Source organism: Cupressus sempervirens, chromosome 9 (assembly GCF_028749045.1).
Source record: "Cupressus sempervirens isolate cs-2001-9-10 chromosome 9, ASM2874904v1, whole genome shotgun sequence".
In the NCBI taxonomy this organism is placed as follows: Eukaryota; Viridiplantae; Streptophyta; class Pinopsida; order Cupressales; family Cupressaceae; genus Cupressus; species Cupressus sempervirens.
In genome coordinates this window covers 9,488,955-9,501,616 of record NC_143126.1, presented here as the reverse complement: position 1 = coordinate 9,501,616, position 12,662 = coordinate 9,488,955, and the positions used below count along the sequence as shown (strand labels likewise).

The 12,662-nt window shown below is 34.0% G+C and overlaps 1 protein-coding gene across 1 annotated transcript; it reads right to left on the bottom strand.

The window, feature by feature from the left end:
* Positions 1-1,143: 1,143 nt before the first annotated feature.
* LOC149537372 ((R)-mandelonitrile lyase-like) lies at positions 1,144-6,584 on the bottom strand. Its single transcript, XM_089802865.1, has 4 exons — positions 6,353-6,584; positions 4,553-5,206; positions 1,932-2,739; positions 1,144-1,618 (listed from the first exon to the last, which is right to left on the bottom strand). Exons 1-4 carry the CDS (start codon positions 6,435-6,437, stop codon positions 1,564-1,566), a joined length of 1,602 nt encoding a protein of 533 aa, XP_089658991.1. The 5' UTR covers positions 6,438-6,584; the 3' UTR covers positions 1,144-1,563.
* Between the last annotated feature and the right edge of the window lie 6,078 nt (positions 6,585-12,662).

Here is a 12,662-nt window from a genome sequence, read left to right as displayed (position 1 = left end):
CCCCTCCTAGTGCTCCTCTTGTGGTTTCTGGCATATGGCCTTTTCGCCTAGAGTTGGCTATTTTACCCCTGTGAGTTGATAAAAAGGATGGTGACCAGGCCACATATGATGGTGTTGATGGTTGGACTGTTCCTAGCTCGCTTGCCAATCCCAATGATGACTGGGGTTTCCATGATCATGATGAACTATCCCCCTCAATTGACACTGCTTTGGCAACTTGAGGGGTTGCTTAATGTTTATTTTTTATTTTTTTATGAATAGTTGTTGATTACAACTTCGTCCATGTGAACTCTCGCATGGTGATCTTGTATCCCCCGACCCATTTTTGTGAATTGTAACTAGTATATTATTTATTAATAGAAAAGGACTATTCATAAAAAAAAATTACTCAAAATATAATATTAATAAAATTAAAAAATTAGTCACATCTTCTATATCTCATATATATTTACTTAAAATTGAAGTATGTAACAGATTCATTATAAGGAAAATCAAAGTTTAGAACTAAATTCATTGAAAAGGAACATAATTTTTTTAAAATATATGATTATTATAAAAATAAATAAAAGTATATTTACATCAAAATTTTAATTATATGATTTATTCTTTATTACATTTAAATAACTCTATCATATTTAATGTTAAATCTAATTTTGATATTAAAGTTTTATATTTAAAGTTACTCAAAATAATATTAATAAGATAAAAAGAAATTTACATATCTTATATCTCGTGTTATGTCTCCACAAAACTTATTTTTAAATAGAGTTCCTATCTTACAATGTTTTTAGAAAACTCTACAACAATATCTATTTGAAATTTAGGAAAGTTATTTAAATGAGATAAATTACAATGTTGAAAGGAAAGTATCATAAAAGAATAATTCCTTTTTAGAAATATTAAAAAATGGGTTTTAAACTCATTTCAGAAAATCAATCGGAAAATTAAAAAACTGACATGTTCTTACAAATTTTCCAACAAAAAAACAAAAATTTGGGAGCAAAGCTCCCACAATAAACCTATCAGCTTGCTTAATTACTTTTCAGTATGAATGAAGTCTATAGTTGAGATTATGAACAACCAGAAGATAGAAAATAGTGTTCAGAATAAAGTCAGAAGAGACATAAACACATAAAACTGAGATTCTAAGAAAATTTCTGCCATGGCTGCACTCAAATTTCTTTTTTTATCTGTTCATTAAGGAATATTGTATACCTCAATATCTGAAAAATTGTAATACATAATGATACATTAACATTTGCCTTGACATCAATCAAAAAAAAAAATCTGTCAATTGAGAAAAAAAATTGTAATATCCTTATTCCTCTGATTTCGGCTGGTACCTCTACATTTTCATTTTCCTTCTGGTCCTCATTTTGGCTTCCAAAATCCCTTACACCATCCCTTCCTCCTTGGCCTCGCCCTCTTTGCTTTCCATCAGACCTCTTGTTCAGCTTCTCCTCAACTCTCAAGGTAAATTGGTATGCCTCTTCAATGCTAGTCATTCTATTTGCCTTATCATCAATTAAAAAAATATATTTCTGTCAACTGACAAAATTTATCCTACTGAGAATCTCGTTTTGACAATCTCTCCTTTAGAATTTGCAACCCCATGTACCTGAACAATTGAAAACAAAATCCTATTAGATATTAGAGAAATCCTATAATAAAAATCTTAAAAGACAAGTAAACAAATTTATAGAAATTTAAAGAACCTAAACTTCTACATTGTCTTTCTGGTTAACAGACATTTAAACAGATCTCCGTAGAAGAAGAATTCTATTACAATACTTGGGTCTTTTAAATTCATATAGGGTAATAATCCCAAGAATATTTCTAGTTCAAGAAAATCTGAAAAACATATCACAATACACAATCAAATCCAGAAACTGCATTGATGTAACTTTAAAAAGTTTAAAAATTTGTAATACCTTCCGAGCATCATTACTGTGGCTTGGGGATTGGTCCCTGGCGACTTCTTGAAGGTTGAGCCATCGATAACTCGCAGCGAATCAATTCCTTGCACTTGGTATTCTTCATTCACAACAGAACCCACCTGACAGCCTCCATGGTAGTGCCATATGGTAGATACAGTCTCCCTGCAGAATTCTTCCATGGCTGCAAAGTTGCTTGCGTTTGCAGGCAGGGGATGACCTATGAAGCTCAATAGGTATGGTTTCAGGCAGCTTGTTTTTAGGATCTTGCCAATGGTTCTCAACCCCTCAACACAGTTTTGGATATCTTGAGGGTGTGAAAAATATTTGAAACTAACAGAAGGATTGTCTTCAATGTCTCCAGTCTTTAGATGGAGCTCTCCTTTTGAGAGGGGGTCTGCAACTTTTTCAATTATGGTTCCCAAGTAGACATATCTGCCTACTAATGGAATCTGAATTGGTGTGCTGGATGCTTCAATGAAGTTTGTCTCAGTTATTCCCACCACTTGGATTAGAGAGTATTCAAGAGGCATAGATGTTAACAGTGCAATATCATTCCTTGGATTGTCTGCCATTCCCTGTCCTACACTAGGCAGATCATGAACTACAGGAATTCCTAAAGAATCCAGATGTTCCTTAGGGCCTACTCCACTTAATAATAGCAGCTGTGGACTCCCCAGAGCACCAGATGAAATAATAATGTCCCCTCCATTTTGTGATAATACAGCCCTGTGAACAAGCCCATTTGAATCTTTATATTCCACACCATAAGCCCTTGGTCTTGTTGACACATTACCAGATCTTTCTGTTTGCATTAGTTAGTAAGTTCAACTGTTAGATTTCTGAATAGACTAAGTAGATTTATTTTTGGAAGAAAACTTGTAAAAGACAGTGAGATTTCCTACCAAACCTTGTTCAAATTCATTGCCCATGTGAAGATTTGGCCCACCCATCAATGAATATATTGCAGTTATATTTAATCAAATTGTTTTCCAAACTTGCTAGTGTCAAAATTTACAAACCTGAGTATAAACAAGTTACACAGTTTGAATTCAATCCCAGTCTGTTAAATTTAAATTTTGAGCAAGTGTTATAATTCAAAACTTACAAAAGCAACGAAGTAAATTCTACAGTTTGATTTAACCATAAGAGTCGACAAAAACCCTTTCAACAAAAATCTGTATCAAAAATTGCAAAACTCAATGAGCAGAGCTTAATTTAACGAGATTTCTGCAAATCCTAAAGCTATTATGTTCAAAACTCTAGACGCTATAAACATAAGTGGAAATCACATCCCTGCCTAAGTCTCTGTACATTATCTCAACACCTGTTCAAGTTTTATTACATTTGGAAAACCTAAAGTCCGACATGCTTCTGGTAAAATTTACTACAGCCTTATACCTATCAGAACAATTGACATGTCTAAAGTGTACGTCTTTTTCTCGAAAAAAAAACCTCAAGGTCCCACCTAATAGCTTGTATAAAAATATGTCAACACAGAGAAACATATTCTTCAAGGTGAACATGTACTCAAAGATTGGAAAAGGCCTTTCACACCAGAGCTTAACAACGAGTTGTTAAACATGATAGAACCTGGCACAAGCAATCTCAGTTACAAGATTTCAAATCCCTTTGCTATACAAGGAGAAATATAAGACTAACAGACTCTTAAAATTTTCCCCGAATATTCACAAAACTTAGACCAAAACTTAGCAAGACTTGGAAAACTATAAATGCTCAACACATTTATACAATGAAAAATTGTCTAGATACTTCATATGCTTCATTAGTTACCTGAATCCCTCACCATGCTGAAAAATAACATCTTACTAAAAAATGAATAAATGTAAGACATTTTTGATGATTTTTCAGGTAGATTGCATAGGAGTTTTTTCATCGACGTTTTGGATCACAGTCCATGATCCATCATCGGGAAGATAAAGACAGCATAAGGATGATCTTATGCTGTCTTTATCTCATCCTTATGCTGTCTTTATCTTCCCGATGATGGATCATGGACTGTGATCCAAAACGTCAATCAAAAAACTCCTATGCAATCTACCCGAAAAATTGTCATATATTATCTATGGATTGTAGAATTCTGTTCTCTTTAAATGTAAGACATGAAAAAACCTGTTTTGTTGGAAAAATGGCTAATTAATAATAGGAATATGATGATGTGAATGATCTTCAGACAAGACTAATTCATTGCTTCTTTGAGCATCAACAAGATGCAGTGAGTATCACAACCATTTAAGTTCAAGAAAGATATGTTACCAAGATGTACTGAGTGCTAAGTTAATCATTCAAACTTGTGAGAGATGGATTTGTATTAATTTACTATGAAAAATGGGTCTGAAAATTTGACTAAATATCGACATATATTGGACTACTGAAAATGATAGTAGACAGAATTTACAAAATACAGAGCAAAAGGCTAACTTGTTATAGAGCTCTGCAAAATCCTTAGAATTACAAAATTCCTTGTCAAGATTTAAAAACGCTTTTAATGACTTCTAGCTCTGAGCTTTTAGTCCAATGAAAGAAGAAATCAGGTCATCTTCACAACCCATCATCAGGAAAAATGAAAACAGAGCAAACATAACTTCAAGGCCTACCTGGGGTTCCGTCATAAAAGAGGATACGGTTAACAGTTGCATGGAGACCAATTCTGAGATTATTATTATTAGCATGCTTCAGCAAATCTTTGGAGCTACGCCTCCTCCCATGCCGATCAAAAGTAGACCCCCCAATTTTAGTCCCTTTGACATGATCCACAGTAAATCCATTATAAGGCCTGAGACCACCTTCAAATAGGCTATTTCTGAAAGTCCCCTGCCACCGCTTCAAAACAGGCCTAGATACTACATCCTTTTCAACCCAGCTGTAGCTTTCATTAACAAGTGCTTCATCCCATCCGGCTTCTCTCACGTAGCTCAAACCAGCCCTCGAATAAAACCCAGCATTTATGCTGCTACTTCCTCCCAAAACCCTACCTCTTGCATTGACCACACCTTCTTCCGATATAAAAGTTTCTGCAGGAGAATCGGGATCCTGTGTGTTAGCAAGATTTGCCATGAAGCCACCTTGTTGCTCTATGTTGGAGACGTTAGTTCCTAACCCCCCTCGCTCTAGCAACAAGACCGTGAAGTTCTTTGAAAGAGTCGCTGCCAAAGGGCATCCTGCTGTACCTCCACCTACTATAATATAATCATACTGCCCTGAAGGAGGCAAAAAGGTTGCATTGTAACAAGCAAATGCATACGCTGGCTCTGCATAAAAAACATTACAGGATTAATACTTTTTAAGGTTTTCAAGAACTGCATATAATGACATGCTTCTGTGATTGTCGTGTGAGCTTTATGTCACAGCATTAATCAATCAGTAATGCTGTATGTGATATCACTTTTGATGTTATGCGTATGAGATTGCCATGTGTACTTAACTTACAGAATTGATCAAACGAGTGCTTCTATATGTACTACAGATTTTAGGGTTTTTTGGGTATGATTTTTTTGGGGCAAGCAGATGCATACATTGGCTCTTCACAATTACAGAATTGATCAACCATCATAATCCATACCCTTTTCCCGGGACTATCTCCCGGAACCCAACAACCGCTGATCCACTCAAGCTGCCTAGAGAACAGTTTGGCGAAAGCTAAAATAAGAAATGGAAACTTATTCTCACAACGTTGCTTATTATTTATGCTGAGCATTCTAAAGATTGCCTTATAACAAGCGGATGCATACATTGGCTCTGCACAGAAAACGTTACAGGATTTGTAGGTGTTTTCCCGACCTGCATTTGTTGATGGCACGCTTCTGTGATTCTCATTTGAGCTTCACTTAATCAATCAATAGTACTATATGAGATATCACTTTTGATGATAAGCCTATGGGGTTGTCATGTGTACTCAACTTACAGAATTGATCAACCAGTACTTCTAAATGTACTAAAGTTTTTAGGGTATGAGCTCTTTAGGGCATCAGTTAATCGTCATAATCCATATTCCATGACCAGTGATTTAAAAGAAACCACCTCTGACAAATGGACTTTCACTAATCATGGATTATCAAGATGGCTCAATCGTAGCTGTTCGTTAAGAAGAAGCGATATTAAATGATATTTCAATACAGAAAAGCATTCAGAAATCAGAGATATATAGTATAACAGAGAGAAATTTTAGGGTATGAGTTCTTTAGGGTATCAGTTAATCGTCATTATACATATTCCATTGGCAGTGGTTTGAAAGAAACCACCTCTAAAATTCGACTTTCATAAATCATGGATTAACAAGATTGGCTCAATCTTAGCTATTCGTAAAGAAGAAGTGATATTAAATGACAATTCAATGCAAAAAAGCACTCAGAAACCAGAGATAAATAAGTGATAACAGAGAGAAATTTTAGGTTTACCTGCAGTGGCCTGTGGTAGAGCCATGGCAATGAAGAGCATTTGGATACACACAATTACAAGCAATGCTCGAGAAATTTTTTCCATATTCCTGGCTTAACCCTGTTTGTGATGTTCATACGATTCTTGCAATAGTTAAAGAGCTTCTTGTTCTTGTTTCATAGTTGTTGCATATGATCAAATGCGACGCTTACAATTGTATGAAACAGAGTTTGAGTAAATAATTCGTTGGGCTGGACGAAATGTTTGAATTCAGATATCTAACGTCTAGATAAAATGTACGAGTCTTGTTTGCAATTTCTTGTTCGGTTAGTTATAAAGTTGCTTCTGGTCAGATCAGAAATCAAGCAAATGTTTATTATTATTATTATTTTGTTAGATTATGTCTCGTGAGATAAATATTTACATTTAAGTTATATACAATTTTCAAATTGAACATAATTTGGTATGGAAGTTCAACTCGTGTCATTTATTGTATTTCATTTATATAGTGAGATACATAACTATTAATTGGTAACTTTTACTAGATTTTTGTGCACAAGCTAACAAAGAGATGAACTAGATGTTTCCAACTAGCCCCTCTTGAAAGAAGGGGAATGAGATTTCTTATTTTCTTAAGGACCTAGATGTCGGGTCACCAAGGTGTTTGTTTAAGGGGCATGATGGTTGGATGGTCTGAACCAAGGTATTTTTTAGTGGCTAATATTCGCAAATGGCTAATTTTAGAATTTTTTGGCTAGTAATTTGGCTAATAATTTAAGATTTGATACAACCTAAATCACCATAGTTTTACAAAAATTAATTTTAGAATATTTAAAATCGCTCAATAATTAATTTTATTGAAAAATTTAAACTCAAATATTCGCCACAATATTCATTACGTGATTAGATTTGAGTCACCTAAATATAATATATTATTGGAGAAATTAAATTGAACTGACAAATAATTATCATAATTATTAGTTACTTTAGGGATATATCACCAATATTTAGTTTTCACTATTGATTTAAAGTATATGTAATGATCCTCATAATATTCCATGAGGTAAAAAAATGTTCAATTTTGATTTGTAATGTTCCATGGTGATTAATGAACTTCCTATTATTATTGAGGTTCGTCAACATTTTATACAAAAGAATTATAATTTGAAAATAATCACCAATATTAATCATATTTAGAATAAAAAATTGAGAGATTCACCAATAGAAATAATTTTATTTTTTCAAAATATTGAAAGATTCGCTAATGTTTTATATCTTTTTTTGAAGGCAACTTTCTTAAAGTTTACCCTAGTCTGAACTTGTGAATCTTGAGAGTAAAAACATCAACAACTTGCAAAGAAACATAAAAAGATAGACCAAGGTTAAAGAAAATAAGTAAATTGAGAATACTATCTCTTCACCATGAGAAATCATCAATTTGAACCTAAGAATAACTTAATACATGTACCATTAACATACATGATCAACAATCATGATGTACATTACGAAATAAGATTCATTTCATATCACATCCATTAACTACACTAAAGTCGAGCTTAGAACAATCTTAGGTAAAGGACAATATGAAATGAAATAGATACCAATTCATTGACAAACAAGTGTGCTTAGGAAGCTAAGTATTGTGGTGTTCATTGCATATTATCATCAACTTTATGTCAACAATTGCTAGTTCTTTATCAAAAGCTCTGCATTATGTCAAAAATCACTAGCTCTTTACCAAAATGTCCAAGCCTGGATTACCCATTGAAGCTAATACCAAGGAAATAAAATGCAAGAGTTCAAAAAACTATTCTATTCACTTTATAAAGTGTCTCAAAATCATCAAAATTTTGAACCCTAGCAATGACCTAGATCATTACATTGATGATTTTGAACCCTAACAATGACCTAGATCATTACATTTTTAGGGAACAAGCCCATGTAGTGCGAATCCCAAGAATAAAGAAAGAAGAGAGGAGAAGAGAGTCATGAAGCTTGAATCCCAAGGAAGGAAGAGAGTTGTAATGGCTTGTCTCCTTATTAGGTACATATACCTTGTCTTGAATGTAAAAATGACACCCCATCAGTAGGGTAGATGGAATATGTGGAATAAATTTTCACTTGTCATCTTTACCTCTAGACATCAATTTCCTTGTTTGCACTTCGGAATATTAAATGTAGGCAGCGAGATGTTTGTTGTTGTAGGTTTGCATGAATATGACCTATAGAATCACTTCAAAAGAATGTCGAAATAGGAAAACATGAGGTCCTGAAGTCCCTTTAGACTCAAAGAATAATGAACAAAAAAATGGTAATCAATCACCTCGAGGCAACAACCTTGTATGTCTCAAAATTCTTAAGGAAAACCTCCAAAGGTTCCTTGTTTGAACCATCCATTGATTCAATCTGAAATTAGGTCTTGTGAAAGATGCCCTTATCTTCATCTATTTGATCCTTCATCTTTGTGATTGTCTCAATATATGATAAAAAATAATCAAATTGAATATATTCATCCAATACTTGTTTCTCAAAATTGGGAATAACATAGAGTTCTCCTCCATCTTCTCCCCAAACATTTCTTAAAAAAGATTCCAAAATTCCTCAACATTGGTGGTGTCCAGATTGGACTCTATATTATACAAAGGCAACAAAGGTCATGGTTTATTTGTGTACAACAGAGTATGCTTCATCAAGGTCTTCTCATAAAGCTCAATAGCATCAACTTTTCAAATCAGAGTCTTCAAAGGGTTAATTCAATAGAATCTTCACCCTCATCACTAAGGATGTCTGCCATTATTAATTCATCTCTCCAAAGCCTACTCATTTGTTCTTAGCTCTTAAACTATTCTTTTCGCTTTGCCAAATGTACATTCCAGGAGCTTATATCGACTTAAATGTCTCTTTCTACTCCAATAACATCAAAGTACATATTTAGCGACTGAGAGAAAAAGCCCCAAATCTTCTCCACTTTCTTGGAGATCCATTGATCTATAATGGTAGCTTTTTACTCCATTGTTTGTAAAAAAAACCATCTCTTAAACATGCTAGATAAATGTTGGGGCCAATACACTAGTTCGTGTGTGGTGAGAGGCCAGTTCCTGGAAGAAGTCCTCATAGTGGGCTATTTTGGCCCCCAAAGGCAAAAAATCTTGGTTGTTTTTGGTGCATGCTGCTGCAGAGGAGGGGCTGGTTGAGGTGGTGTTGGATTTATAGATGGCGAGGTGATAGTTTCTACTGCAGATCCTGTGCTAATCCATATCCTAGCTTACTCCTCTTTTTCTTTTAATTCTTCCTTCTCATGTTGTCTACAAAGTTCTTCTTAATTTTCAGAGAGATCTTCTTGCCTTCTCTTCTCTAATGCCTCATGTTTTCTTTGGTAGAGTTCCCCTTGTTCATTTTTTTGGGTGCTCTCTTACTAAGAAAAATATCAATTTTAGCGGAAATATCAATTAAGTTGGATCATTGTTATAAAGACAAATATATTAAATCATTTGGAAATATTGCAATTCAAGGAAAATTTGAAGACTGTTTTATAGCTTGAAGAGAGAAATTTGTGTGCAATAAGAGAGTTTGTGATGGTAGTTTAAAATGTCGACGCAAATGTGTTAAGGAAGTTAAAGAAGACGAACCAGAAGAATTTGATCATGGAAAAAGCAGACAAATGGAAGATGATTTATTAGTGGAATATAATTGCACAAAATATGCAATCTTGGCCTATATAGATGGAGAGAACTCTCGTAGTGTAATGACAAGAGGTTCATTATGTTCTTGCTGAGTAAGTTCTATAATGAAACGTAGTTTTAGATAAACCATGTCAAGTGAAAAATGAAGGAATTAAAGACATTATATGCCTGTGTACATAGCATTAGATATGTACCACAAAAGAAATAAATCATATACAAAGAGGCAGAAGAGTTACCTAAAATTGGTTGTGATCAACGTGCATTCCTAATCAATACCCTTGAAGATATGGTGGTAAGGTATTTTGCACTTGACATCTCTTACAAAATTTAGATCCAGAGTAATGAAGGTGCCACTTTGGCCATGGTTGTTTGCATGCTCATGCTCATTATACTATAAGAAAGAATGTTCAATTTGATCTGTAAGATGTTACTAAAATATCTCCTTGAGAATGTGAAGATGTCTATTGAGGATAATTGTGGATTTAGATATGGTTCATTGATCACATGTTTAGAATATTACTTCATGATATCCTTGCCTAGAAGAGAAAATGTAGAGTTGAGAATTGACATCCTTGTTAGTAAACATATATGCAGTTCCTAGGGTTTTGTTAGCGAACAGATTGTCTTTTCCTACAAAAATCAACAATTCAATCTATGCCCAAGATTGGAAAATCCAATAAAGTTCATAACAATTGGGTAAACGTTGTGATAATGGTTTCCCTCCAAATTTTTACAGGTACAACTCCCTTTACGAATGATTTATCAATAAATTCAAAAGATCAAAACAAACAAATTACACACTTTTGCTTGAAAGTGCTTAAGGGACACTCATGTACTCTTGGGTACTGAGGTAATGGTTTACAACTTCAAAGATTTAAGAATGAATTGAAAAGCTTACAGTCTTTCCGCAAGTGATTAAGACTTCAAATATTCAGAACTTAAAATCTACAGTGACTTAAACCAATTTTCTAAATAAAAGACAAATACAAACAATAGGAGAAATCATAGCAGATGTCACACAATATAAACCATTATAGCTCACAAAGTAACCATAATTGGTTTTGCTCAAACACTAAGTTTTAAAGCACAATAATATATATATATATATATATATATATATATATATATATATATATATATTCAAAAAGAATTCCCAAGCACAAAGTCATTGAGAGAACCTTTGCATATACTACTATTTGTCTATTACTATTTCCATCCAACCAACTTAAATAATACTAAACTTATCTGAGTATTTTTATGCTACTAAAATCTAACCCTCTTCTAGCCAAATGCTCCAGTATTTATAGTCTTTTACAAACCCGAAAAGGCCTCCATCAAAACCCAAGCTTTTGGTTGAAAACTGTTATAAAAAAAGAAACAATTTTTAAAACAAATTTTGAAAATTCAAATGTTGAAGATAACTGTTTGCAACTAAACATCCTCGCCAATCTTTTCTTCATCTACTATGATTTGCTTGATGAATTTCCAGCTTCTGAAGGCGCTCGCAAATTCCTACATTGTGTAGGAGTGAGGATTTTTCAGGCTGAGTAGTTTTGATCTGTAGGCTTCTTTTTGCCACTTGAGCTCTCTAATCCTATGGTGTTGTCTTGACAAAAGGTTCTTGTTCAAATATAACATTGATTCAATGTTGGCTAGAGTGGTGAAGTCTCTAGAAGTAGGGGTGTCGATGTCCTTTATTCTAGACATGGCATCATTGAAGCTCTTACTTAAAACCTTAGAGTCCATTTTGTTATCCTCAAACTATGGAATACCTGTAGGATTGACAAAATGCACATCCTTCAAGAGCTCTTTATGCATTCTAGCAATTTTGAGTTCCATTGCTTGCATCTCTTCGATGACCCCTTGTAAATGAAATCCTTCCAACCTATATTATTTTTGAGGATGAACAACATGCATGAGTCTACAGTTTTCATGGGATTCTCACTTAGAAACTTCAACACACCATATTTTTCAATTTCGTGGACCTGAAACACAATGGCTTGGCATTGACTTTGATCAGCTTCCCACACCAGAACAAGGGTTTGGACCTCACCCAATAGTGCTTCTCCTTCTACATATGTGGTGGTGAAATCCTAAAATAAATTTACTACCCTCCTTTACTATGGATCCCACCCACTCATGCACTGTATTTGAGAGTAATTTTCCCTTTTGCATTTGTTTAATGAATTGTTGGCTATCTGATGAATTGGAATCAAAGGATTGCGGAGTTTGAATCAATGGAAGAGTGCCCAAATTCATCAAAGAATATATTGACTCAGCCATAGTGATTATCAACCTCTTTAATTCTTTCTCTTTTTTGCTATCCCTTTTAGACTGAGTCAGCATATGATTTGTAGAAAATTTGAAGAAGTGGTTCCCAGTATCTTTGGTGATGGCCCCCAATTCCACAACAATAACTTTGAAATCCTTTGCATCAATCTCCCCAAATTCATCCTTTTGTTTATAGGTAGCCACCTTTACTGTCACCTTTCTAGTCATAGAGTCTTTGATCAACCGAGCATCACTTTTCATCTTCTTTCTCTTAGAACCATGAGCTGTGTATTTCATGACAATGTCCTTAACTGGTATGGACATCGGTTGAAGGCTGTGTTTCTTTCTTATTGAATTCAATAGCCATGGTGGAATA